This window comes from Phaseolus vulgaris, chromosome 10, assembly GCF_000499845.2.
Source record: "Phaseolus vulgaris cultivar G19833 chromosome 10, P. vulgaris v2.0, whole genome shotgun sequence".
NCBI classification, from domain to species: domain Eukaryota; kingdom Viridiplantae; phylum Streptophyta; class Magnoliopsida; order Fabales; family Fabaceae; genus Phaseolus; species Phaseolus vulgaris.
This window is the reverse complement of record NC_023750.2, coordinates 42,907,510-42,933,625: the sequence shown is the minus strand read 5'-3', so window position 1 is coordinate 42,933,625 and position 26,116 is coordinate 42,907,510. Positions and strand designations below refer to the sequence as shown.

The following is a 26,116-nucleotide window of genomic DNA, read 5'->3' as shown; positions in this document are numbered from 1 at the left end:
TCTTTTAATTTCAAATTTTTAAATCTAAAGAATAACTTTGGAAAATTTAAAAGATAATGGTGCATATTCAAATTGTTATGATGGAGAAAGAATTTGTCTTAATGTTATTGATTAAGATGATTACATTGAAGATACAAACTTCAAAGCTACTGGTTTTTCAACAATATTGCCAACATGGAAATCTACTCAGCAACACACATGAATATAATAATAATAATAATAATAATAATAATAATAATATAAAATTATAGTAATGTTTTTCATTAGTTTTATGACGAAAATAATTAAAACGAACTATTTAAAAAAATTTAACTTTTTTATACTAATGAAATACGGTGAAATAAAAAAGAGAGTGAAAAGATAAAGTAAATAGAAAAACAGATATTGTTTGATGTCAATACAATAAAAAAAAATCGTGGTTAATAAAAAAAGAGGCAAAGAAAGAATATAAAATAGAAAAAGAAAGAGAGAGTGATTTTTTTATTTATTTTTCTATTTCTTATGACTAATCAATATAAGACTTATTCTATTTCTTCCTTACATCTATTCCTTTTTTTTGTCTTTTCTTCTATTTTCTAATAAAATACTATAATATCTATTATAAAATTTAACTAATTTATCTCCCTCACATATTATAAAATGATTTATTATAATTTTATTAGAAAAGTTAAATAATATTATAAACACACGTTGACTCACTCAATCAATCTTATTTAACATTATTATTTTAAAATGTTTCTTATTAAAATTTAGGCGTATAATTGAAAATAATTTATAAAATGTATTTCTTTAGTTTATAAAACTAAGAATATTAAATAAAATAAACTTACAAACACTCTTAATTAGTATGAAGTTCAAGCATTTTTATTTTAATTTTCACTATGTGAATAATTCGGTATTTTTATTTATATCTGAGGCTTGAAGTAGCATTATTCTTAATTTATATAAATAATTTATTAATATGGTATCGATTCTTTGATAACCCAAAACGCACCGCATAATCTAATCTAAGCTTTGAATCCAAAGCCAAGAAGAACCACGATCGCACACTCTCCCTTACTTTTTCATCAATTTTTTTCAGTGAGTTTCTACGTAAAACCCATTTTGCATTTATCTATATTCAATAAATCCATGTATTAAACTCCATGTAAAATTTACTTTTTCCTTTTAGTTTTGGAGGGAATGTTTTCTCTGCTGAAGTTTGTGCATTGCAACTGTTCGACAAAATGAATGAACGAAAGCTTTTCGCGTTGTTTATGCTTTAGATTATAGGGATTAGTTTCTGGTGTTTTTTAACTTTCATGATCATTGGGTGTTAGAGTTAAGGCATCGTGATTTTTTATTTTTTCTTTGCTTTATTTTGTTATGTTCCTGTCCTGGTTTTGCCTTGCAGCTGTTTGGTAAAATGTGTGGCTGAAACAGAAGTTTCATTACTTTCTCTTCCACTCAGCGTATGAAGTCCCTTTTTTTTGGATGTTTTATTTGGTAGGTTAAAATGGCGAGTGAGGATGATGCAGTGAAGAAGGCAATGATAGTAGATGCTCGGGCAAGAAACATTAGTCACAATGTGAGGTGCACGGAGTGTGGGAGTCAATCCATTGAGGATTCTCAAGCAGACATTGCCATTTTGCTCAGGAAGGTGCTTATCTGCTCTGCACTTTTACTTTCTGATATGGGTATTTACTTATTAATTATTTCCGTACTGCTTACAGAAACATTATTCTGTCAGTTTATTTATTTTGTCTTTCATTCAACTACTTGTTTGAACTTCAAATGGCTTGTAAAATTGAAATAATTAGGATAAGGGACTGAGATGAATTGGTGCATAAGGGTGGAGTCTAAAATAAGATTGTTGTTTTTTGTGTGCGACTTAAAAATTAACATCGAACACCCAAATTCTTCTTTGATGTAACTTCTAGTATGAGTTATCAAATATCAATGTATCATTTGGATATATTACTTGTTTTCCCTCGTGGTAACGGTTTAACTTTTATTAAGTAATGCAGTATTCTTTCTTGTTTACTTGTATAGTTTATCTTCTTTCATGCTTACTTTGGCTTTCTGTCAACTAAATGGCTGTCAATTTTCATTCCTGCAACCCCACATGAGGAAAAAGAAAAAGAAAACTCCCCCTTTTTAGTTTAATTGGATACACGGTTTATAAAGCTTCATTGGCTAAAGCCTTTTGTTTTTGTACCCTTCATTGGACTTGAATTTTTGTCTTGATGAAGCTACGAAAAATTAAACAGAATATGCCAGGGTTGTGATGGAATTCTGGGTGTGTGAAATAACTGATTTTCCTATCTGTAGAACATATATTTTAGGATTTTGAAGTTTCTTGCTTAGTTTTATGTTTGCTTTTGATCCATTTCTGCTAAGAATTTCTTTAAAATGAAAAAAACAGCCATGTCTGCTAGCAGTTTTTGAAAGTGAGCCTTGTCACTATCAAGCAAACTCTAAGCACTTGTACTGTTTCTCAGTTAATTCGTGATGAAATTCGGGCTGGCAAGAGTGACAAGGAAATCTTCAAAAAGCTTGAGGACGATTTTGGAGAGACTGTACTCTATACGCCCAAGTTTGATATGCAGACAGCAGCTTTGTGGTTATCACCTGTAAAAAAAATTCTCTGGAGGACTGAAAGGACTGGAATTTGCTTTTTACGTTTTATGTAGTTTAAATTTTTGCTGATTCCAAAAATATGTTCTTTCAAATAGGTCCTAGTTGCTGCTGTAGCTGCAGGAGGATGGGCTTACAAGAAGCATAAACAAAAGACTAATGTCCATATCATGGCTCTGGACCTTGTTAGAGGTGTTTCACTGACCCCAAAAGAGAAGGAAACAATGCTTGATATTCTTACACCACCTCCTTCCCAGGGAGCCAGAACACCCTTCTGGTGGAGGAGATGATAAGGTCAATGATCATGTTGACCATCTACTATTATGACTTTAACCTTGTGGGCAATGGACTACGGAGGTGGTCAACTTGAACAGAACCTTTGATGTGGTACATGTTTGTGACTATAAGTAAGTTTCACTTTGATGTTAATCCACAAATTTTCAAGCCTGGTATTGCAGTACCTTTGTAGATAGAACCTAGTTTAAATCAATGAACAAACATATTTGCAATGTGTGTCTAGATTAACATCTGTTTTAAAGATGGATAGAATTTATTTTATGTCGATGAACACAATGGAAATGGGTGCCGAAAATAATTTCAATCATAGATTTTTATTGGAACGAGTACAAGGTGGGCAAAACTGACTCTGAAATTAAAACAAACATGCCCCTATTTTATTTGTCAATGGCCAAGCTTGGTATTTTAACCAATGTCAATTGAGGATCGAAAGCTAAACAAGGCAAAACTTTTGGGTACCAAAACAAAATAAAGTTAAAAGAAGCAAAAGCTAACTTACAAGAAAAAAAATGTATTAACCCTTTGTCATTCTCACATAGAAAAGTCAAGGAAACAAATTGTATGAAATGAAATGTGAGATTTGAATTCATTATCCCATTTTTTACCCTTAAATTTAAGGCAGTTGTTCTTATTAAACTAGTTCCATCAAAGTTATTGATCGTGATATGTGTGAATAGCAATCAAGAAATAGCCCCTGCAACATGCCCACTAACACAAGATTATCCAAAACAGTTCATTGTATTCTCCACGCTAAGACTTCTAACTACTCTTTTATGACGTGGTGGATATGCATTCATATTTGGGGAACCTATTGTTTTGGGGTCAGACATTTTAGACCCTTCGAGTAGCGAGAAGTTAGAATGGCAAACTGACACAAGGTTTTAAAAAGTGGGTTCTGTTCTGCTCTTCCTTCTTTCTTCTGCATTTTTTTATTGCAGAATTGCTTGAAAGATACACGAACACATGACGCGAACCTTCTTGTCATTAACTTCCACAGATGATCAAATCGCTTCGCCCATTAACACCTAACATTTTTTAAAGTGCTTGACACAACCCATTATCTAATGTTACTTTTATTTTTCACCTCAATAAAGAAACAAACCAAAAAGCACTAAAATAGTATACCAACTAGTCCAACTCTCGAAAAATCTAATTGAAAAAAAAAAAAAAATCAAATCTTGCGGGTCAAACCAAACACATGTTTATGTCAGTGTGACCCACTATTATTCAATTCATTATCTAAAATTAAAACCTGGTGGGCTCGTTTCCGATTATACGCATCCGTTTGAAGTACTACGTATATGTATTGTTTTATGCTACTCCTTGTGTATATTTTAGTTATTTTTTTAATCAAAGAAATCCACTTTTTGTTTGTGTACTATGATAATCCCAACCCCACCAGAGAAGAAAAAGAAAACTTTTGTTTCTGTACTAAGCTAATTCCTACCACAAAGAAGCCCATCAACGAAAAGGGCACCAGAAGTACAAGATATGGTCACGAGTTTTCAATCATGTTCACGTTAATATCATGGTAACAAAGGGTCTCAAGAACTAAGAAACAATAACCAGAAAGCCCCCCAAAAGAGAGGAAGCCCAGAAAAGATAAATAAGAAACTGTGTTGGAATTGGATTTGGAATTGAATAAGGCATATCACAGTCTCCGAAATTGCCACATTTGACTCAGAAGAAGACAAATTGTGGAGGTAAAAGAGTGAACGTGCGGAAAAGAATTTGTAGCACGCCGTTTGAATTCCACCTAACTCCACCGCTCGATTAGCTGTTACCAATATCAACCAGCCACCTAAATGAGTCGCTCATTGAAAGCTTTCAACAAACACCTCTCTCTCCTTCCGCTACCTCTACACCTACGCAATTTTTCTACCCATCCCTTCATAACTTCCTCTTCTTTCCCTCTTTTCCCACATCACGTTTCCTTCCCCAGGTTCTCTTTCTCTAAGCTTCATCCACTTTCGTGTGAGTCTCTCTCTCTCTCTGATTGGTTCTTCACACTGAAATTAACTTTCTTACTGTTTTGAATGTGAGTCTTTTGCTTTTGGGGATTCTTTCTTCTGGGGTCACTGTTTTTGTTTTTTTCTTTCAACTGGGTTATTAGACCCATGAAAAAAATTATATCTTGAGGCTGAATTTGATGAAATATATTGTTGGGGTATGCACTATTGCATGCAGAAGTAAAGGGTGTGTTTCCTTTTCCCTCTTCTAACTCTCCCTTTTTTTAATTTTTTTTTTCATCTGAATGTAATGTATTCTTAAATACTACTTTTGATGGTTCTACTTTGTTTATATTCTAGCTATTAGTTAACATCATGCTTGGGTTTTTTTTTAAAGAAAAAGGTATTTAAGGATAGAGATTATTATGAAGCATCTTTTTTGTGGCAAGTAGCGTTTTGGCTTTTGTATCTCCTAATTGTGGATCATGTTGTAGCGTTGCCTAGTACACCATGAAAACCTGGTTATTGCTTTATGGAAGCTTGGGTTTAACATTTCGGTGTCCAGGAAGATCAAGAGCTTTAAACACGAAAAATGAAGTTATCTTGAATTGTTATGAATTATGACCTTATGATAGTGATATTGCTGTGCTGGGAAGTTTAGAAGGACCATCTTGGTTCTGATTATCTAGTCACTTGAGAAAAAAACCAGACAGATATTATGGTTGTTCAGTTTACATCACGTGGGATTTGTTTAATATCTAATAAATTCATTTGTAAAGGTTATTTGACTCTTGCTTCCTTTTATATAGCATCTGCACCTGCTACATTAATGGAGGTGGTAAAAGCAATTGCTAAGCAAGAACCTACAGCTCATGAAAATGTTGCTATCAGGGCTGATCAGAAGAGTTATAGTTACAAGGAACTCATCTCATCAGCACAGAAGATATCTAATCTCTTGTGTGCCAGTGATGCACAAACAGTGAGTCACACCTTACTATTCTCTTACTATTGTTTTGTCAGAACAAAGCCTTCACATAGTAAAAGCTTGAAAGCAGGGGACACTATGTTCTCATTAAGAAAACTCAGTTTTTTATTCTATTCGGATCGCTTGCTAAATATTGAAGATTAACAAAATTCATAGTCTGTTGCTTGGCATTCGTGTGTAGTACTACATTTGTGAATATGTTCAAAATATTGACTAAATTCTAATTGGTATCGAAACCCAGGGAAGTCTTGGTGGAGCTCGAATAGGAATTGTAGCCAAACCCTCTGCTGAATTTGTTGCTGGAATAATTGGGATTTGGCTCAGTGGAGGTGTTGCTGTTCCCCTTGCAACCAGCTATCCAGAAGTAGAGCTCTTGTATGTGATTGATAATTCGGTATGCGTTGGAGTCTCTTTTCTTTTGTAATTAAACTATCTGATTATTCTACATCACCTCGTGCTTCATTTCTGCTTTGTGGATTAAATCTTAATAGAAATTTGATATAATATGGCTGTAGGATATATCTGCAATACTGAGTACTGAAGAGCATAGTGAATTAATGCAAACCGTAGCCAATAAAAGCTCTTCTCAGTTTTTTCATCTTCCATCTGTTGTCAACACGTCTTCAGAGAAAAGCAGAGATGAACGCCAACAGAATGGGAAAATTCATGCAGACAGGATTTTGTTGGATAATATTATCGGAGGATCAGGTAAGAAAATTGGTTTCAGCTTTTATATATGGATATGGTAGAGTCTTTCACTAGCAATCTGTTGACAGTTCTTTATTTGTTTTTCATATCCTTTGGCATAGGTGAAGAAGATCCAGCACTGATTTTGTACACCAGTGGGACTACCGGTAAACCTAAGGGAGTTGTTCATACACACAGAAGCATAATTTCCCAGGTATGCTCTATGTTTATCTCTAGTTACATTTATTACTTTGAATTAAAAGTTTCATGATCCACTAAAATAAAATACTCTCCTGAACATGGGCTTTGTGATTGAGCAAATTGGTGTGATATTATCAACTCATGCATGAACTACTGTTTATGATTTGGCTTTAATCAGAATGCAATATAATCCCTGTCGACTTGAGCTTGTCAGTCCAACTCATCTTGTTATTAATTTTGTAAATATTTTTTTAATTCTTTCTTTGATATTAGGTCCAAACTTTGGCAAAAGCATGGGAATACACGGCTGCTGACAAGTTTCTGCATTGTCTACCACTACATCATATCCTTGAAAGTTTCTTTCAATACATTGTTCAATAATTTTCAAATTATTCAAAACATATTATCATCTTTAGTATGTTTGCAAAATATGATTTGCGATATCTTTATTACGTCAATCCTTAACGTATATGATATACATGTTCATGGGTTTTTCAATGGTTTAATGGCCCCTCTCTATACAGGTTCCTCGGTAATATACTCTCTTCACTTATGCTTCCAAAGAATAGACAACTAGAAAATAAGATCTTAACGAATCTTTAAGTGGCCTCAAAATAGATAGTATCCATTTTAAACAAATTTATGCGGCTAAGAATGTACTTGTGTTGTTGAAGGTTGAGTTTTTGCCAAAATTTAGTGTGAGGGGAGTTTGGCAGAGATGGCGTGAATCATATCCAACTGATGGTTCTAAGGCCGACGATGCTATAACTGTGTTCACTGGAGTAAGTATAATTCTTATTAACATTGTTCATATATATGATATATCATATGGTTCATTCTCATGGTACCTTGGTTTGTGGATATAACTTAAGCTTGGCTGAAAAAATGGTTTTTACAGATATAGCCATACAAAAAGAGTATTTATAAATTGCAGGCCATTTGATGGTGTTCTTTGTTTTGTCCTGGGTGATCTGATTATACTCAAATCCTTTTTTAAATGAAGGTTCCAACTATCTATGCCCGATTGATACAAGGTTATAATGCAATGGATCCTGAGCTTCAACATGTTTCAGCGTCTGCTGCAAATAACTTGCGTCTTATGGTAAGAAAAAGAGGCCCAGTAGTTTGTGTTGAACAATTTTTGTATCTTGAAAGAAGATAAACAGGAAGTTCTTTTGAATTTTGAAAATAATGGATTGTTCTTCAATTTTTAATATGTAACTCACTGGTGTTGAAATTTAGCATGCACGGATATTGACTACTGATTCAATCTTAGAAATCTGATATAATGTCATGTTAATATTCAGATGTGTGGGTCCTCTGCACTTCCACTACCTGTTATGCAAGAATGGGAAGCCATCACTGGGCATCGCTTATTGGAACGATATGGCATGACTGAAGTAAGTAAACTTTAGTTTAAGTCCTTCAACTTTGTATTGAATCATGTATGTATTTCACTAGTTTTCTTAATAAAAGTACTGTGATTTTTTTAGACGAATCTTATTGTATTATGTTAATGTTTCTAGTTTGTTATGGCATTGTCAAATCCATTGAAAGGTGAGCGCAAGCCAGGAACCGTGGGCAAACCATTTCCCGGTATACAGGTTAGTTGATCTTGAAGTTGTTCTCTGCTACTTGCCATAGAAATTTGGCTGTTTTATCTCTCATTCCACTACTGCATAATCTTTTTACATGATCAGATATCCTAAACAACACTGTAGAGATTTTAGTAACCAATGGTCTATGCTCAAGTTTCAAATCGGGTTAAGGAAACTAAATTCATTGTTCTAAACACTCAATAAAGTGATATATGACTGAAACTTGAAGGACAGGTTCAAAGTTTACTTTGACATAATGAGATTTTTACTAAAAAACTTGAGGCGTTTTCTCAAGTGTTATCGACACTCAATGAGAAAAAAATATTGTATGGAATTTTAAGGCTGACATTTCTGTCTGCTTGACAGGTAAAGATTATTGCAGATGAAGAGAATGAGAATGACTATAATAATGGAATGGGTGAGCTTTGCGTTAAAAGCCCTTCATTGTTTAAAGAATATTGGAAACTTCCTGAGGTACTTTCAAGTTATTCTATTCAGGGATTCAGAAGTACTTATTACCTGTTCTTTTTACTTTTTATGCTCCTCCAAATTGTTATTGAGGTACAATGCATTGCATGATGATTTTATGTAAATCATGATACAATACCCTCTTTCAGTTCCTGAAAGTCCAAGATTCCTAATAAAGAGAATGTTAAAAAGGATATCATATCTACTTCTGAGAATTTTTCCTATATCCATGCAGGTAACGAAGGAATCATTTACTGATGATGGATTCTTTAAGACTGGAGATGCAGTTACTACAGATGAAGATGGATATTACATCATTTTAGGACGTAAGGAAATTTATATTTCTCTATGTTTGCTCATAAAAGTGAACTTTTAGTGCACCCTGTAGCATGATTCTCATGCCTTAATTAATAAAAACATATCCCATTTGAAATTTTCTAGATTTTTCCTTGAGGCAGTGATTTCACTTTTCCAAAACAAGTCTCACAACAAAAAGTAAGAGAAAAAATGCTTAAATTTTTTTACCTGTTTTTGACAGAAACATTTATCCCTAATAGCTGATAGCCAGAAAATTTGGTTTTTCCTGATATTTTTTATTTGGGCATGGATGAGAACTCAACTATTTCATCTTGATTGACTACGAGTAAACATTGAGATAACAACAAACAACTGAACATCGGAGATAAAGTTTGTGATGGAAATAAAACTAAAAATAACGTTGTGTACATTCTCTACTTGTTTAACAGGTACTAATGCTGATATAATCAAAGCTGGTGGCTATAAGCTCTCTGCATTAGAAATTGAATCAGTTATCATAGAGGCAAGTTGCTACCATTTTCTCATTATGGGTTGCTAGGTGTTATCAACCCCATGTATTTGCTGCATTTTTTTTTTCTCCATGGAAGAGTTGAATATAATGCATGATATATGAATATTCACACACTAAACATTTTTTGCAGCATCCAGCTGTCTCAGAATGTGTCATTTTAGGATTACCAGACAAAGACTATGGAGAGATTGTAGGTGCACTCATTGTGCCACATGCTGATGTTAAAGCAAAGCGAGATCAAGAATCAAAGCCTGTTCTAACCCTAGAAGAATTATCCACCTGGGCCAAAGAAAAAATTGCACCTTATAAGGTATCTCAACATGACCATTTTTGTTTTTTGAGTGTGTGTATAAGATATATAATGTGAAAGAGAGATCCGAAGAGAAAATCTTAAACTATGTATCTATGATTCAGCTTAATCGAGATGTCAAGTTGCATAATAATGTCTAACATGGAAGTTTTTAAAAAAAAAACTATGTATCTATGATGACAAATTAATATCTTTCTGGGCTCATGTGATGACAAATTATTCTCAAAATTCAATGCACTTCATTTATTTCTTGGCTATCTCACTCTAACCAAACAATTAAAATACACCATTTCTGTTTGCTGCTAATTTCTTGTCTTTGTAATAAGGCATAATTATTCTCTTTTGATAATTTGTTTGCATATTTTTGTTAGATTCCAACTAAACTAATTCTGTGGGAGAAACTCCCTCGCAATGCCATGGGGAAGGTAGTTTACTTTTGCTTCGATCTTGTCCTTATCAACATCATTTCTTTTTTCACCTTGACATATCTTCTAAAATGGAAAAGTAGTTAATTGTTTCTCCTGTGAAATTTCAGGTAAATAAAAAGGAGCTGAAGAAACTGGTGGTTTCAGAACAATGAACACCATTTGAGTATTATTCACTGGTCAAAGTTTAATGTTCTGAAACCAGCTTTTCAAGACGGTGGAAATCTCAGATAAAATTGCACCAATTATTTAGTGAAATAGAAACCTTTATCCTCTCATTTGTTAAGCTCAATAACTTTTAGCATATTGTAAGGAGTAGAGAAAAGAAAAATAAATTATCATTAAGTTTAGCAAATTAGCTTTATGAAGGTGATTGATTGAATGTATTTGATAAAGAAACATTTATTATAGTAACAATGAAAAAAAATGTTTAGCTATTCACTTCTTTTAGTACTCTCTTTATCTGTCTTTTAGTATCTAAATTTATTTTTTTAGTAAAATGAAATGAGTCATTGAGAGGGTCCTATTTCATCAAATAGTAAAATCTATGTTAAAAAGATGTTTTTATTACTAAAATCTTTGAGAGCTCTCACAGCTTGTTTGTTGACAAGATGGAAAAAAACCAGAGAAAGGAGAACTGATAGAAGTTGTGACAATTCAAACATGTGGTGTTGATTCCAATGAGAAGTCTGTACAAAATGGTTACTTATGTGCCTTGTAATCTACTAAATACAAGTAGATAATCATCTAAACTCCACTAACTATTAACTAAATGAAACGAATTAATCATTTGATCTTCCAAAATCAGTGAAGAAGAGTTTGCATTACAAGTTGGCTCAGTTCACATGAAAACAATGCTCAGAAATTCTACTATAGAGAGCATTGGTGGCAAATATTTGAACCTAATATAGTTTAGAATCTGTGATTCATTTGCTACTTTCTTTGTACAAGCTGTAATGCTTTTAAAGCCATTATGAATGATGATATTTTAAATGCAATTTTTTTCATCTCTGCTGCATAACAAAAAAAAGTGAATGCTATTTTTTATCATTTAAAAAATGTCCAAATGTTATGTGTGGTACTTTAATTTTATTTTGAAAGCAAAATTTATATTTATACATTTTTTACAACAAATAAAAATATAAAAAGGAAAAAAAGTAGAAGAGTTAATACTGCAAAGAAGCAATGATATTATATATTTTATTATTATTATTAATATATTAGATAAAATCATCATTTATTGTGTTCACTTTTAGTGAATATTTTTCCTATTAAAAAACTTGTGTATTAAATAAATTATTTGTTTAAAATATAAAAATAAATTAACTATGTTCAAAATTAGTTCAAATAAGATATCAAAACATTTAAAAAATTAAAAAATAACATATTTCATAATTTAAAATTCATAATATATATATATATTCCGTATTATATATTCCAGAATTTATCTTGGATGATATATTCCATAATACAATTTTAAAAGAGTAAAAATGGAATTTCATATTATAGGGGTGCAGAACGTAACTCCCCAAGATTTAAGTATATGGGCCTGGGTTAGTCCATGGCCCAGTGAATTCACCTTCTTCTTCCCTTGTGTTTTCATTTCTAGCGCGTTCTCTCGTTTCGTGTTGTTGCTCTGTGTCCGCTGCTGCAAAGTGCAAAACCTCAGAGAAAGAGAGAGAAATGGAGAAGATGAAAATCGAAGAGGTTCAGTCAACAACCAAGAAACAGCGTGTTGCTACCCACACTCACATCAAAGGCCTAGGTCTCGAGGTTCGTTCTCCTTCCTCTTTCTTCTCCTATTCTGTGCTAGGTCTCCCATTTTCAGTTCCCAATTTTTCTTTGATTATTGATGTTCAGGCCAGTGGAAAGGCATCGCGTTTCGCCGCTGGCTTCGTCGGCCAAGTTGAAGCCAGAGAAGCATCCGGTCTCGTCGTCGACATGATTCGCCAGAAGAAGATGGCCGGCCGTGCACTTCTTCTCGCCGGACCACCTGGAACCGGAAAGACTGCACTGGCACTTGGGATAAGCCAAGAGCTTGGCACCAAGGTTCAACACTAATTCTTGTGCTGTTTTTTTTTTTTTGTTTGCTTGAGAAAAGGAAAACTATGCTCTGTTAGTGTAAGGCATTTTAGCGTTCTCAGCTAATGATAAACCATTGTATGTGTTATGTTTGTTTATTGAATTTTATTATAACGATCTTAAGAGTCATGGCAACGGATGTTTTTGTAATTGGACGACACTCGGTGCATAGCCATTAATTAAACTCGTATTTTTGTCACTGCTAATGAGGTTTATGCCACTCTGCAGGTTCCATTCTGTCCAATGGTTGGCTCTGAAGTGTACTCTTCAGAAGTGAAGAAGACTGAGGTTCTCATGGAAAATTTTCGACGGGCCATTGGTCTGCGTATAAAGGAAAACAAGGAAGTGTATGAAGGAGAGGTGACTTTGTAGCTTCTGTCTCTTATTGAAACTGGGGTGTGATTGTGCATTTTGCATATTGTTGTTGATGTTTTTGCTTGTCTTGTGTAAGGTAACTGAGCTCACTCCGGAAGAAACTGAGAGTGTATCAGGTGGTTATGGTAAAAGTATTAGCCACGTGATAATTGGATTGAAGACAGTGAAAGGGACCAAGCAACTCAAATTGGATCCCACCATATATGATGCCTTGATTAAGGAAAAGGTTAGGTTTATGATTTCCTCTTGCTCTGTGTGTGCAGCCATGTGTAACGTAATTAGTTATGAGTTTAATTTTTTTTTTTTGTATGGAGCTGTTTTATTCTTAAAGCTGTGTAATTTTTGTGTGAACAAATGTGTGATGTTTTGATTTGGGACTTCTGCATACGTGGTGCAGGTAGCTGTTGGGGATGTTATATACATTGAGGCAAATAGTGGCGCTGTAAAAAGGGTGGGTCGAAGTGATGCTTTTGCTACAGAATTTGACCTTGAAGCAGAAGAGTATGTTCCACTTCCCAAGGGAGAGGTTCACAAGAAAAAGGAGATTGTTCAGGTATTTAATTTGAAACCAAATTTGTATCAATGTAATGCCTCTAAGATTTTCTATTTTAGTATAATTATTATTATTATTAGTTATTTCTGATCTCTTGGTGATTTGAATTGCTTGTTCTTGAAGGATGTAACCTTACATGATCTGGATGCTGCCAATGCACGACCTCAAGGGGGACAAGATATTCTGTCTCTTATGGGTCAGATGATGAAACCCAGGAAAACCGAAATCACTGACAAGTTGAGACAAGAAATTAACAAGGTATTTTCAGAACTTCTGATATAAGTTTGTAGTCTCTAATTTAATTAGTTGTGGGAAAAATTATGGCTCTGAAAATGAGGGGTTCTCTTGACAATTTCTCCAAATACATCCAATTGTCATTGGGTGTATTACCTATTGTTTAAGATGTTTCATACATGAATTGAAAATGGTGATTGATAAGGTCATACTTGTGATTTATAACCAGAAAAAAAACAAAGGTAAAAGAAAAAAGATACGGAATCAAGAGGGTAACTGTTTTTGTTGGTGACAGGTTGTCAATAGATATATTGATGAAGGTGTGGCAGAGCTTGTCCCTGGAGTTTTATTTATCGATGAGGTGACTCTGTCAATAACCCTCTCATTTAAATATTGCATTTCTAATGCATCTAAATAATTAAATATTAATGCTTCTTTGCAGGTTCATATGTTAGACATGGAGTGTTTTTCATATTTGAATCGTGCTTTAGAGAGCTCCCTATCTCCAATAGTAATCTTTGCTACTAATAGAGGAATTTGCAATGTAAGGTATGATGAAAATAATGTTGCTTTTAAAGGTTTGGTCCAGTGGTAAATTTGGATAAATCAAATGAATGCAGTGTGATGATAGGTTGCCAGTCATTCTTGGTATATTTTTACCATAGCAGGTCCCACCATGGGTCTTATTTTGTTAGTTTTTTTAACTAACTCCATCTTGAGTTTTATCACTAGTAAAGATTGAAAAATAAGTCTGTGTTTGTGAGTCTTCATTGATGTTTAGGGTTTATACTACATACTTAATTGACAATTTGACGTACTCAATGTAAACTTCAAGTAAATGGTCATATTGGTTAGTGGTTAGATTGCTATGTCTCCGTTTTCATTGTTTCACCTGCCAACATTTGAGCATTATTGCCTGCTTTTTTATACAGAGGGACTGATATGACCAGTCCTCACGGCATACCTGTTGACCTGCTGGATCGGTTGGTGATCATTCGAACACAAATCTACGGTCCTGCTGAAATGATACAGGTAGCATTACCTTTATATTTCTTCCGATATACTTTCAAGATGTCAAGTGTTGTGTATTTTGATATGTGCAAACATACATGCCACTTACCTGTGGAACAGATTCTAGCTATCCGTGCTCAAGTAGAGGAACTGGTGGTGGATGACGAGAGTTTAGCTTTCCTTGGGGAGATTGGACAACGGACATCTTTAAGGTTTGCATTCTAGATTTGCTGTTCCCCTATCCTACCCTATGCTTTTCCTTATGTTTCTTACACTTGTTCCTTATCAGGCATGCAGTTCAGCTGTTATCACCTGCCAGCATTGTGGCAAAAATGAATGGCCGAGACAATATATGCAAGGTAATAATGAAGTTGGACTATTTGATGTCGGCATTTGAAATAATCACTACGTGCTTATCTTCAACTTAATGAATTATTATTGTTGTGAAATTTATAGGCGGATCTTGAAGAGGTTTGTTCGCTATATTTGGATGCCAAATCATCTGCCAGGTTACTTCAAGAGCAGCAGGAGAAATACATTTCATAGTATATTTTGAAACTGTTGCAATAGCTGGTGGTTGGGTTTTAATTACAACCGGTTTGCTTGGTGCTTCTCTACTGTCTACTGCATGATCCCAGACCATTGGTTCAAAGAATACATCAGGGTATTATTGATGGTAGCAGGAACCTGAGATAAGAACACGAAAGAGTGTGCTGTAATTTTTTGCTGAAATCGCTTTAAGATTATTGTGTTTTGACGACTGAAAACAGGAAGGCAACATGGAATCTAACGAGGCAGTTTATTTCCCCCATGTTTTTGTTTCTTTTTCTTCTTCAAACTTTCATGGTTTTAACTTCTATCCCCTCAATTCTACAACTTTTTGGTGGCTTTTGGAATATTGTAGGACGTGCTTAGCAGTTGTGAGAATTCCTGAACTTCCCATTGTGTTTATATAAATTATAAACTAAATTAATGCATATACATATATTATTATTAATAAATTTATGAGTTTATCTGTCTCTTTATTGTTTATTTGTTTTTCTAATTGGAATTTATGGGTTTTTTATCATCTAACTTTGTGTTTTGAAAGTTCATTTTAAAATTTTAATTTGAGTTATTTCAATCTTAAAAAGATAAATGCTAGTATGTTCCAAAAGTTAAATACATATTCACAATATTTTTTTAAATCATTAACTTATATTATATTTTGAAAGTTCATTTTGTATCATCAAATGATTTTCTTACTATTAAACAACTTCAAATATTACTTATTAATCACAGTTTCATTACATAAAAATTATAACATTTAATTTTATCAAGAACTATGCCCACAATTTAAGGGGTTGAATATGTCACTTTTTTTCTTGAATTATTAAATCACTTTTTAAATTTTAATTTTTTATTATCTTGATATTTAAAAAAAAAAAAATCAATTCTAAAGTGCATGTGAACCTCGTGTGATCTCCTTTCTCTTATACACACTGTTTTCAACAATTACAGTTCACGTGAACCTCGCCGGCGGCTTAAAAGAGAAATGAAAATATAGCACCATATCACATTCATCTAATAAATAAAGGTTAGAGTAAAAATAATCAAGAATGTGAAAAATGGTGTCTGTTCTATACACAAACATAAATTTTTCCCATACATATTTTTAGAAAATGAAAAGAAAAAATGTGAATAAACTTTCTATATGTTAAAAATAATTTATGTATGAGGCAAATATTTAATTTTAAAGAATGTTTGATCACTGACATATTGAAAAACACGACAGATATATGTTTGAATAAATTTATCAAGTTTGAATTATTTGTGATCTCTATTTGGACAACCTCTTTCTCAAGTCCTTTTTAAATATTGAATTAAAACCGATTTAAAACTGAACTGCATAAAGTCCAAACTGGTCTAAAATAGCAATTTCTCCATGCAACCAACTTAAAATTTAAAATCCAGCATTGTCCTTGGTTTCATATTCATGTTTGCTTACGGACGCAAAAATCTGGAAGTGGTTGTTATATATTCCGAATTTTGGATATCTATAAGGTTATTTTCATGTTTCATTTAAGTTTCTAGATGACCATATCCAGAAGTGAGTTATAAGTTTAAGATTTTCATGTCTAGAATGGTGTGCGGTAAATGGTGCTGTCAGGATCCATAACTCATTTATGTTTGTTTACGGATCTTGACATCCGAAAAGTCATTTATGCTGTCTAGGTAAACTTCCCAATGACTAAATCTAGAACGAACTTTGTGATTTGGCTTATGAATATGAATATTTTTATATTTGAGAAGGCAAAATATTTTAAATTGTTAAGGTTAAAACGGACATTTCACTTCATTGTTTGAATGCAAATTTGAATTGATGTGTGGTGCAGGGAGAATCAAGCAAAGTGAATAAAGTATTTTCCCCTTTATCATAAAACAAGGTTGACTTTGTAACTGGTTTAAATACAACCTGAAGAAAAAGAGTGATGAAATGAGTTATGAAATTGAGAAGGGTTGTGTTTCAGCCTGTTGTGTGAGATGGTTGAGAAAGATATGGAGGATCATAATATTGAGGCTATTCAGAAATGGATAAAAGACCTGTCAGATGAGACTAACGGTCATGAGGTAGAGACTTCCTCCACAAGGGGTATCCGATTTGTTAAGGCACACAAAGGTTTTTTTCTCTGTGACATGATCATACACAGTGGCTTGTTGGTAATCAATCAGGAACTTGAACCCTTTATCTTTTTTTAAGCCCTTTTTGTTGTTGTTGTCTGTAATAACCATGGCAATTCTTGCTTTTATGTCTGTAGGATGAAAGTGGAAACTGGCATGTGAGTGCAATAGCAACATTAGTAGACATGGTTGGAAGTGTTGTCCCCTACACAGTTAACCAATGTCACCATGTCACTCTTGACTTAAGTATCTCATACTACTCAACAGCAAAGCTTCAGGTAGTCTTCTCTTCATGTTCACATCTCAATATCTTTGGTTTTTGTGAATCTGTGAAAACTTTTGCATCCTTTAGTCCAATTGTTTTACTCATCAAATCATTAATTCTACCAACAATAGGAAGAGGTTGAAATAGAAGCAAAGGTTGTAGGAAGGAAGGCTGATTTAAGTTCTGTGATTGTGGAAGTAAGGAAAAAGCAGAATGGAGAATTGATTGCTCTAGGAAAACTGTGGATGGCAGTAGCTACAAAGAATTCAAAACACCAAGCAAGTAAACTCTAACTAGTGCCTTCCTTTACATTTTTTGTTAATGGAGGCTCTGCTTTTCTCCTACCATGTGAAAGTAAACAGTTTCAATCAACTTCAGTGACATGTTGTATCTATTTTGTTGGTGTTGAGGATTAAAAGGTAGACACCACAATAAAGGAGAAATCAAGCAGAGCAAGATATTCTTGTGAACAGAGAATATAACTTTTATTTCACTGTTACTTTTGAAATGAGAATACAATCTCTCTAAATAGTCCTACAATAGACTTCTCAAATTCTACCTTCTCTCTTATACTATAAATTACATTTATAATACTTGCAGTAAGTGACTCTTAAATGCTTTTGCCTAAAGTGTATGACTCCTCTCATATATAATAGCTTGTTATGTTTTGCTCAACTTGAACTTTGATGGCAATTGCAACGTGTTACAGTAACAATTTTACTATGGAGAAAATATGCATCTTGACATAGCAATACAGTTTATACACACATTAATAGCTGTTGATATATGCAACTACTACATATCAAATCATGAAAATATATAAATATGGCTATCCAAGTAGTGTAAGTTCCTACAAAGTTCAACATCTCAACTAGTCAATCAGGGTCTTCCTGCATAGATCCATACTTTTTCTTTCCATTGTGAACCTGTAGGCACTTCAGTTAACTCTTTGAATCATTGTTTTCACTAACCTTGACTACCTTTTCAATAGACCCCCAATTATTCATTGCCAAATCTAGTTAACTCTTTTAACATTTAAGCCAATATCTTCACTGACATGGATATGCCTTGGTCACAAAGCCATTTTGAGTTTATGGTTTCTCATTTGAAGTATTTTCATCAGACAACTTGGATAGTTGATCATGTGTGGGTCCATAAGCCCAACTGCATACTAGATAATAGAGTATATTAACAGCATTCAGCAGAGCAAGCACCCAGTAGTACTTGTCATAACGACCCTTGTTAATATTATCTAAAATCCATCCCTCCTTTCCTCCTCTTGAAGTAACATGTTCCACAGTGCTGAATATCAAACTAGATAAAGCACTTCCTGCAGCCATTCCAAGTCCAAAAAGGCAAGAGGCAATACTTGACATAGTGCTAGGAAACTCTGTGTAATAGAACTCATTTTGGCCTATGGCATTGAATGCTTCTGCCATGCCTGCCAAGAAAAGTTGAGGAACAAGCCACATTCCAGACATATTCAACACTGCATGCACATCATTAACATGTCCCTCTTTGATTGCTCTCCTTCTCCTTGTAGTCTCCACAATAGCTGCAGTTGAAAAGTGGAGTAAAGAGAAACCCAACCCAATTCCCATTCTTCTCTTGGCACTGATCCTAACCGGTTTGCCTATGAGCTTTGATGCTAGAGGAATAATGGCCCTATCATAAAGAGCCAGCCATATAAATATTGTAATCACCAAGACTACAGAAAAAGAACCTGCTGGAACTTCAAAGTGTGAAGTGATGTGCCTGTTGAGGGATTTAGCTTGCAGTATTCCAAAAGAGCCTCCAATGTTAATTGACACCATGATCCCTGAAGACCACAGTGGAATAACTTTAATAATAGCTTTTAGTTCTTCCACTTGTTCTATTGTGCAGAGACTCCACGGATCTGAGGCTGATCCATCACATGCTATATCTTTCTCAGGATCTTGAATGATACAAGCTTTATTCAGAAACCTAGAAAACAAAGCATTGCAAGAGGTTCATAATTTTTTATCCATGAATAAGCATAACATAACATGATAATAATGGTAGTGTTATCATATCAACCTTAGTTTATCAGCAGGAACAAGAAGATCAGAGTCCTTCCTACGATGGTACATTTCAACTGAGTTCCTAGGTGGTAAAGGAAGATTCCGGTTCTTATAGGCCACAACAGTTACTTGTGCAAGGCCAGTGATTAAGCTGCCCATAACTTTATTCTTTACATATAGTGGAGAAGCAAGGAAAAAGAATAAAGTGGACATGAACATAAGTACTGCTGGAACACCAAAACCCACTTTCCACCCATAATGATCTTGGATATATACTATGACTGTGAGGGCAATTATGACAGCAAAAGCTGTAAAAGCATAATACCAGCTGAAAAATGTTTCCAAGACCCTGTGGTTGTTGGGGTTATCCTTTTTGTTGACCTGGTCTGCACCAAATGGCATGGAACATGAAAGGCCACCATTTCCAAATGACATGAGAGCAAAGGAAGAGATTAGCATTGCCATTTGCCCAGTTGTTGCTGATTTACATCTTTCAGTTTCTAGGTTGCAAGGAGGAGGCTGAGCTTGTGGAATCATGGCTGTTAGCCACAAGAGTATCATTCCCTGTTAAAAGAATAAAACAAGTTTTAATAGAATCTAATAGTGCATCAAAAATACAAAATGTTAATGTAGTCTTATATTTCATGCAGCATGATATTTTATTTATCTCCATATAGCTCTCTTGTACTTTGAAAAGATCATGTAGTTGTGAATGTATATTTTATCATAAATTTTTTTCAACAAAGAATAAATAAAATAAAATGAGACACTTCAGGATGTCCCAACCCTTATATAGACATTAGGGGTGTCTTAACTCTTATACAAATAGTGGTAAAAACTAACCAGTCCAACACCTGGTCTACAAACATACTATAGACTCTACAGATCACCAAACCAATCCTCAAATAAAAGGCATGATAAGCCACATCAACAACAGAGAGGAATCGACCCAAGCAAGATATTTTATCATAAAAGAAATGGCTTCTGGCTTCACATTTCTGTTAATGCCAATATATAATTGAAGTCCGGCAGAATAATCATTGATCAGACACTTCAATATTATACGAAGAAAGTAGCTTCTTGCCGCTAAAAAAGTTGCATTGTTCATACTTGTTTCATCAGTAAAGGAGTAAACAAATCTCAGATCATGTACAAAAACTCTTGGACTGGAATTAAGTACAAAGCGACAACTTCTCAGATCATTCTAATAATCAGTGTGTTTTCAGATGACAATATAAAAAAGCTGACTACAATTTTGGCTGTTGCTGCATCACGAATTTTGGGGTATCTGCAGCTGTAATTACAGCCACAATAATAGTACTCATTAACAATTTTTTCTAGATATCAAAGATTACTCTAATAAAAGAAAAGAAAAAGAATTTGCTACTTTCATAAGTAAATTACATTTCATCATTATTATACAAACAAAAGTGACTCAAAGTTTACAGAAAGAAAGCAACATTGAAGAAATAGAAACACTTTCCAATTATCTCAGCTGTTTCTTCTTTAAAACCATGTGCATAAAGCCAATTTAGTGGGATGAGAAGTCAATGTTTTGGGTGCATTCTGTTCCACACTACTCAAATTTTCCTTATTTTGCATTTGAGAATAATTGGAGGCTATAAGAAACATCTTTCTGCTAAAAAAAACATATGCTGTGTCCGTATTCATATCTATATCTATACTACATAGCCAGAAACACGCTCTTATACACATTTTGGCACACTTTGTTTTAATTGATTTTTATTAAAGAAAGTAATAGTAAAAGTCCTAAAGCTGAAGATTGCAATTGTGAATTCAAAAGAGAAAATACATAAAGGAAGCTGAAAAAAAGTACCAGGAAAGTGATGGTGGATCCTAACCCAACAGAGAGGAATCGACCCAAGCAAGAATCAGCAATGAAAGCACCTATGAGTGGTGTGATGTTGCTTGTTGCAGAGGACAATAGAAGCACTTGGGTTGCTTTGGCCAAATGAAAGTTGTAAGTCCCCATCAAATACACCACCATGTTTGGCAGAAGACCAAATGTTGCAACTCTTGCAAGTGCCTCATTTGCTGCAACACAAACAAGCAAAACCAAAAAGAATGAGAGAATCCATCACCAAAGCACACAATCTGAAGGAACATGGACTTGTTTATGATGTGAAACAACACAACACAACACAACACAAAGTGTACCCATGATGAAAGGCATGGTGACAAAACCACCCTTTTTCCTCTGGGGTTGTTGAAGGTGTTGAGAAGCCATTTCAAATTGAGTTGAAGAAAGCTCCACTTGCTTCTCCATTGTTAATGCAAACAAGTAAGACACAAAAGAGTTTTGAGAGGTCTTAAATACCACTTTTCATGCAGCAGATAAAGATGTCAGAACTTGCACCATGTCTCTTCGTTTCTCTGTTACAACATATTAATTAATTATAGCAAACACTTTCTATGCTATCACCGTCCCACGATATTTACAATGTATCACCCAATGTTAATAACACTTCCTTCCTCACACAAATTAATAAGTTTCATCATGCATCATATTTTAGAATTTTTAATGATAAAATCTCTTTAATTATTTAAATAGTTATTTTTATTTAAAATTTAATAAAATAAGTAAATTATTTCGCTTGATACGACTTTAGTCCAAATTTAATTATCATAATGCACCATATGTAGCACAGATACGAACACTGACACAACACGAATACGGACACTAACACGACAATGGATACAGACACGAAGATACGTATAATTTTAAATTATATAAATTGAAAAAAAATATTTATGTGCAAAATTATGTTTGAGATTCTTTTGGGAGCATGAAGATATTTTTCATGACGGGTTGAAAAGAATTTGTTCCTTATTTTTATAACCATAATAAAAATTTATACAATAAATTTGAGTTTTTAGAAAATTATTGTATTTATACCTTTTAACATTGTGTTAGAACCGTGCTAGAATTTTTAAGAATCCAACAAATATTTTTTGAATTGAACACTTCACTGATAAGTGTCGTACGAGTGTCGACACCGATCCGTATGTCCGACACGGATACACCACTTCCTACATTAAAATCGTGTCATCGTAACAAGATTTATCCATTTCAATAATATATTAAAATTTTATTTATTTTAATAATTTTTAATAATTAAGAGAATTTTTTTTATCAATTGTTAAAAAATTCCCATATTTTTACTATATTTTTTTTTTCAATGTTGATAATCAAAGCATATATGTATGCTGATTTACTAATTAGAGTAATTTTAGAAAGTAAATATCAATGTGAAACTTTCTGGTTTTAATCAATTATAAGGCTTGAATTTTGTTACATTCACTAAGCAATTGTGGAAACACTTTCTCATTTTTAATTGCATTAGTTATTTTATATCTCGAATTTAGTGTGAAATTTTTTAATATATATAAACCTATCACTTTTATTGTTACATATAATTAATAGAAATTTTATAATGGTTAAAATAAAAATACTTACTATTTATTATATATATATATATATATATAAATAATTATGAATTGAAATAATTTAAGCACGTATTTTAATTGTTTTAGTAAACAAAAATAATTAAAATTTTGTTTAGAAACGAAAATGAATGCTTTATTCGGAATCACGGTGTTATAAGAAACTAAAAGTAAGTTTTGCTAAACAATAAGCATTTACATCATCAATTAGTTCCTAATCAATCTCATTAATTCAATCAATTATTTTATAATTTTTAGAAATGGTTGTCTCTACCAAAAAAAAAACATTAATAAATAAAAAATTATTGAAATGGAGAAGAAGCCTACTTTACCTAAAACTTTGTGAAAAGGACATGAAAGGAAGTTTGTAATTTAGCAAGTGTTTTGGAATCTTTGTGATCATCTCATCTTTATTATGTTCTCTACTTTCCATTTCAAAAGGCACATTTCTTGGCTAAGTGCTTTTTTCTACTTAAAAATCCAATTAATGATGTGAAATCACAAAAATATTTTGACTAATTCTCTTGTAAAAGATGAATTCACCCATAACTTTTTTTTAAACTTCAAATTGTTCTTCTCACCTTTTCTGGATTTTCGCATCTGGAATGAGAAAAAAACTTTCAGATCTTAGCGTTCCAAAGACATTTCTCTGTTGTAGATGATCATATCTAAAAGATACATCTTAGTTCTGAATTTACATATTTGAAATTGTCTTATTTATATTATGGATATAGATATCCGAAATATTAAGAGTAAAATAGATATTTTTTATGCAGTGTTGGGTGCAAATCACGATTAGAATTTAGCATGTTAGTTATTTTAATATTAAAAAGAATATTTAATTTAATTTTATAACTTTACAATTATTTTATTTTTATTGTTTTAAATTTTTTTTTATATACTTCTCAAATTATTTAAAACATGTTTTCTTAATAACGGGTGTTTGTATATGTAATGATTATTTTTTAGTTGTAAATTTTATTAAATTCTTAAATTGAAGCATTATGTGTAAGTAATCACATTAAAGATTGTCTTATTGGACGATTAGTTAATTATGTTGAAAGATCTATAATAAAACATAATAATGAAAAAGTAATACGAAGAATGATGATCTTATTTTAATAAAATAAGTTAAATTCCTCCTCCATATTCATACATTTTCCACCACCAACTATATTAATTCTCCCAAATAAAATATACTTTTTTAAATAACTTTAGTTACATTTCTATTCTTATATCTCTTTTTCAGTCATAACACTTTCATTATTCTTCATTTATAGCGAGAGTAATTTCATTATTTGAGTGTTTGAGAGAGTTGACGAAAAGATTAATTGTATTTGATGTTTTTTCGAAGATAATTTTTTTCTTAATTTTATACTCAATTTTTTCACTTTGTTGGTTCTTTTTTAGTTTTGTAGCTTAAAAAAAAAAAAAACAAACGAAAAGAGAGTCACCATCAATAAAAAAACTACTAATGTTTATTACTTGCCACCACAAATAACAATTACAACTAATAACCACCACTCATACTTACTACTATACTCAAAAGGGTATTATTTGAAATTAAAATATATATATATGAATGTGCATTTCTTAAAAGATAAAGGTCACAGTCATGAACTCTGATATATACTCTTTTTCAGAAAGCTTTCACTGATCTACCATATACCACCAACACTACTACCAAGACAAACATCATTAAAAGAAGAAAAAACTTTTAATTCTGCATAGACTACCTGCTACACAATTATTTTTTTTTCTTTCGGTCGTGTTTTTCTTTCTTTCCAACTTTTTTTTTTCAGACTTCAACTCTTGATCGAAAGTGTATATAAAAAAAATTCTAAAACGTTTATATAAATATTTAGTATTTAGATGTTATTAGTATAGTAATAAAGACATACATTTAGTCTTATGTAACATGCTTATTTATATAGTTTGTAATAAGTTTTATCAGTACAAGAAAAAATATGAAATAAAAATTAAATTTAGAAAAAAAAATAATTAGTTACTAAATTAAAGACCATTTTAGAGATTATTTTTATTTATTTTTAAATTAGTTTCTATTATTATTAAATGGTTTCTAAATTTGAATCTAATTAGCTACCAATTTCTAACTTTGGTAGCAAAACCTTGGTAGCTAATTATATACTAATTTAGAAACCATTTAACAATAATAAAAACTAATTTAGAAACTACAATTTTTTTTTCTCTAAAATGGTCTCTAATTTAGTCAATATAGTAATTAATTATTTTTGTTCTCTAAAATTAATTTTTATTTAATAATTTTTTTTTGTAGTGTATCATTGATGAACAGTATTTAATATGTATCATTATAAAAATAAAATTAATTCATTTATCGTGTATCTACTTTTTACCTAAAACTAATTAAGAGACTTTAGGATAATGAGGATGATTAATATTTTGTAATTAATATAATGTTTTTCAGGAAATTAATGTGAAGAATATTAGTTGGAACTGCAAACTTTATGTTTAAGAAAGACTATAAATCATATCAGACCATACTATTTTTAATTAAAGTCTTTTAGTTGTTAAAATTGGATTAGTAGAAAGGTAATTATATTTAGATAGTGTGTGGACTTCAATAGCTATATGAGTTTATTGTAGAAAATTATGAAATATTAGAATCCTAAGCTAATAATTTTAAGTTTATACTTCTTATTTACTTACTTTAGAAATAAAATAATAACATTTATTTTCTAATTATTATAATAAGTCAAGATTATATTTCAAAAAATATATGCAAAATTAATAGAAAGCTGAAAAACTAATAAGTTAATTGATAGTTGAAAGTAGAAAATTATCAAATTAGTTTCTTAAATTATAAGTATAAAAATCAAAGTAATTCACAGATTAAAATGATCAATATATATGGCCTTTTTTATGTAAATTTTTATTTTAAAATTATATGTTTAGAATGTTTATAATTTTAATTATTTATATTTTTTATTTATAGGTAAATTATTTTAATCATATTTTATTTATTATATATTTTATTATTCACTCGTACTATATTTAAAATATTTTATCAAATTTAGAATAAAG

General features: G+C 32.1%; 5 protein-coding genes across 7 annotated transcripts; 4 read left to right on the top strand and 1 right to left on the bottom strand.

Moving 5' to 3' along the window:
• The first annotated feature begins 943 nt into the window (after nt 1–943).
• On the top strand, nt 944–3,125 carry LOC137812441 (cytochrome c-type biogenesis CcmH-like mitochondrial protein). The gene is made up of 4 exons (XM_068614418.1): nt 944–1,080; nt 1,490–1,639; nt 2,481–2,612; nt 2,715–3,125. The coding sequence occupies exons 2-4, from the start codon at nt 1,496–1,498 to the stop codon at nt 2,904–2,906; spliced, it is 468 nt and encodes a 155-aa protein (XP_068470519.1). The 5' UTR covers nt 944–1,080; nt 1,490–1,495; the 3' UTR covers nt 2,907–3,125.
• Nucleotides 3,126–4,117: 992 nt separating this feature from the next.
• On the top strand, nt 4,118–10,806 carry LOC137812423 (probable CoA ligase CCL8). Of its 3 annotated transcripts, none has more exons than XM_068614392.1 (17): nt 4,118–4,887; nt 5,672–5,841; nt 6,089–6,241; nt 6,363–6,555; nt 6,657–6,748; nt 7,009–7,078; nt 7,215–7,267; nt 7,410–7,517; nt 7,739–7,837; nt 8,043–8,135; nt 8,262–8,339; nt 8,700–8,807; nt 9,037–9,127; nt 9,548–9,621; nt 9,761–9,940; nt 10,312–10,365; nt 10,476–10,806. In XM_068614392.1, the coding sequence occupies exons 1-17, from the start codon at nt 4,719–4,721 to the stop codon at nt 10,518–10,520; spliced, it is 1,830 nt and encodes a 609-aa protein (XP_068470493.1). In that variant the 5' UTR covers nt 4,118–4,718; the 3' UTR covers nt 10,521–10,806. The 3 variants fall into 3 exon arrangements, with proteins under 3 accessions (XP_068470493.1, XP_068470500.1, XP_068470507.1); XM_068614406.1 differs by lacking the exon at nt 4,118–4,887 and adding an exon at nt 4,943–5,109; XM_068614399.1 differs by lacking the exon at nt 7,215–7,267 and having other exon boundaries at nt 4,239–4,887; nt 7,009–7,107; nt 7,389–7,517.
• Nucleotides 10,807–11,932: 1,126 nt separating this feature from the next.
• On the top strand, nt 11,933–15,429 carry LOC137818302 (ruvB-like protein 1). The gene is made up of 12 exons (XM_068621634.1): nt 11,933–12,138; nt 12,226–12,414; nt 12,676–12,807; nt 12,899–13,048; nt 13,220–13,375; nt 13,499–13,633; nt 13,905–13,970; nt 14,052–14,158; nt 14,542–14,641; nt 14,741–14,832; nt 14,910–14,979; nt 15,077–15,429. Exons 1-12 carry the CDS (start codon nt 12,049–12,051, stop codon nt 15,164–15,166), a joined length of 1,377 nt encoding a protein of 458 aa, XP_068477735.1. The 5' UTR covers nt 11,933–12,048; the 3' UTR covers nt 15,167–15,429.
• Nucleotides 15,430–17,063: 1,634 nt separating this feature from the next.
• Nucleotides 17,064–18,099, top strand: LOC137819042 (uncharacterized). The gene is made up of 3 exons (XM_068622757.1): nt 17,064–17,320; nt 17,419–17,559; nt 17,678–18,099. Exons 1-3 carry the CDS (start codon nt 17,144–17,146, stop codon nt 17,837–17,839), a joined length of 480 nt encoding a protein of 159 aa, XP_068478858.1. The 5' UTR covers nt 17,064–17,143; the 3' UTR covers nt 17,840–18,099.
• Nucleotides 18,100–18,192: 93 nt separating this feature from the next.
• On the bottom strand, nt 18,193–22,016 carry LOC137819041 (protein NRT1/ PTR FAMILY 1.2-like). Its single transcript, XM_068622756.1, has 4 exons — nt 21,767–22,016; nt 21,426–21,643; nt 19,605–20,152; nt 18,193–19,511 (listed from the first exon to the last, which is right to left on the bottom strand). The coding sequence occupies exons 1-4, from the start codon at nt 21,873–21,875 to the stop codon at nt 18,638–18,640; spliced, it is 1,749 nt and encodes a 582-aa protein (XP_068478857.1). The 5' UTR covers nt 21,876–22,016; the 3' UTR covers nt 18,193–18,637.
• Between the last annotated feature and the right edge of the window lie 4,100 nt (nt 22,017–26,116).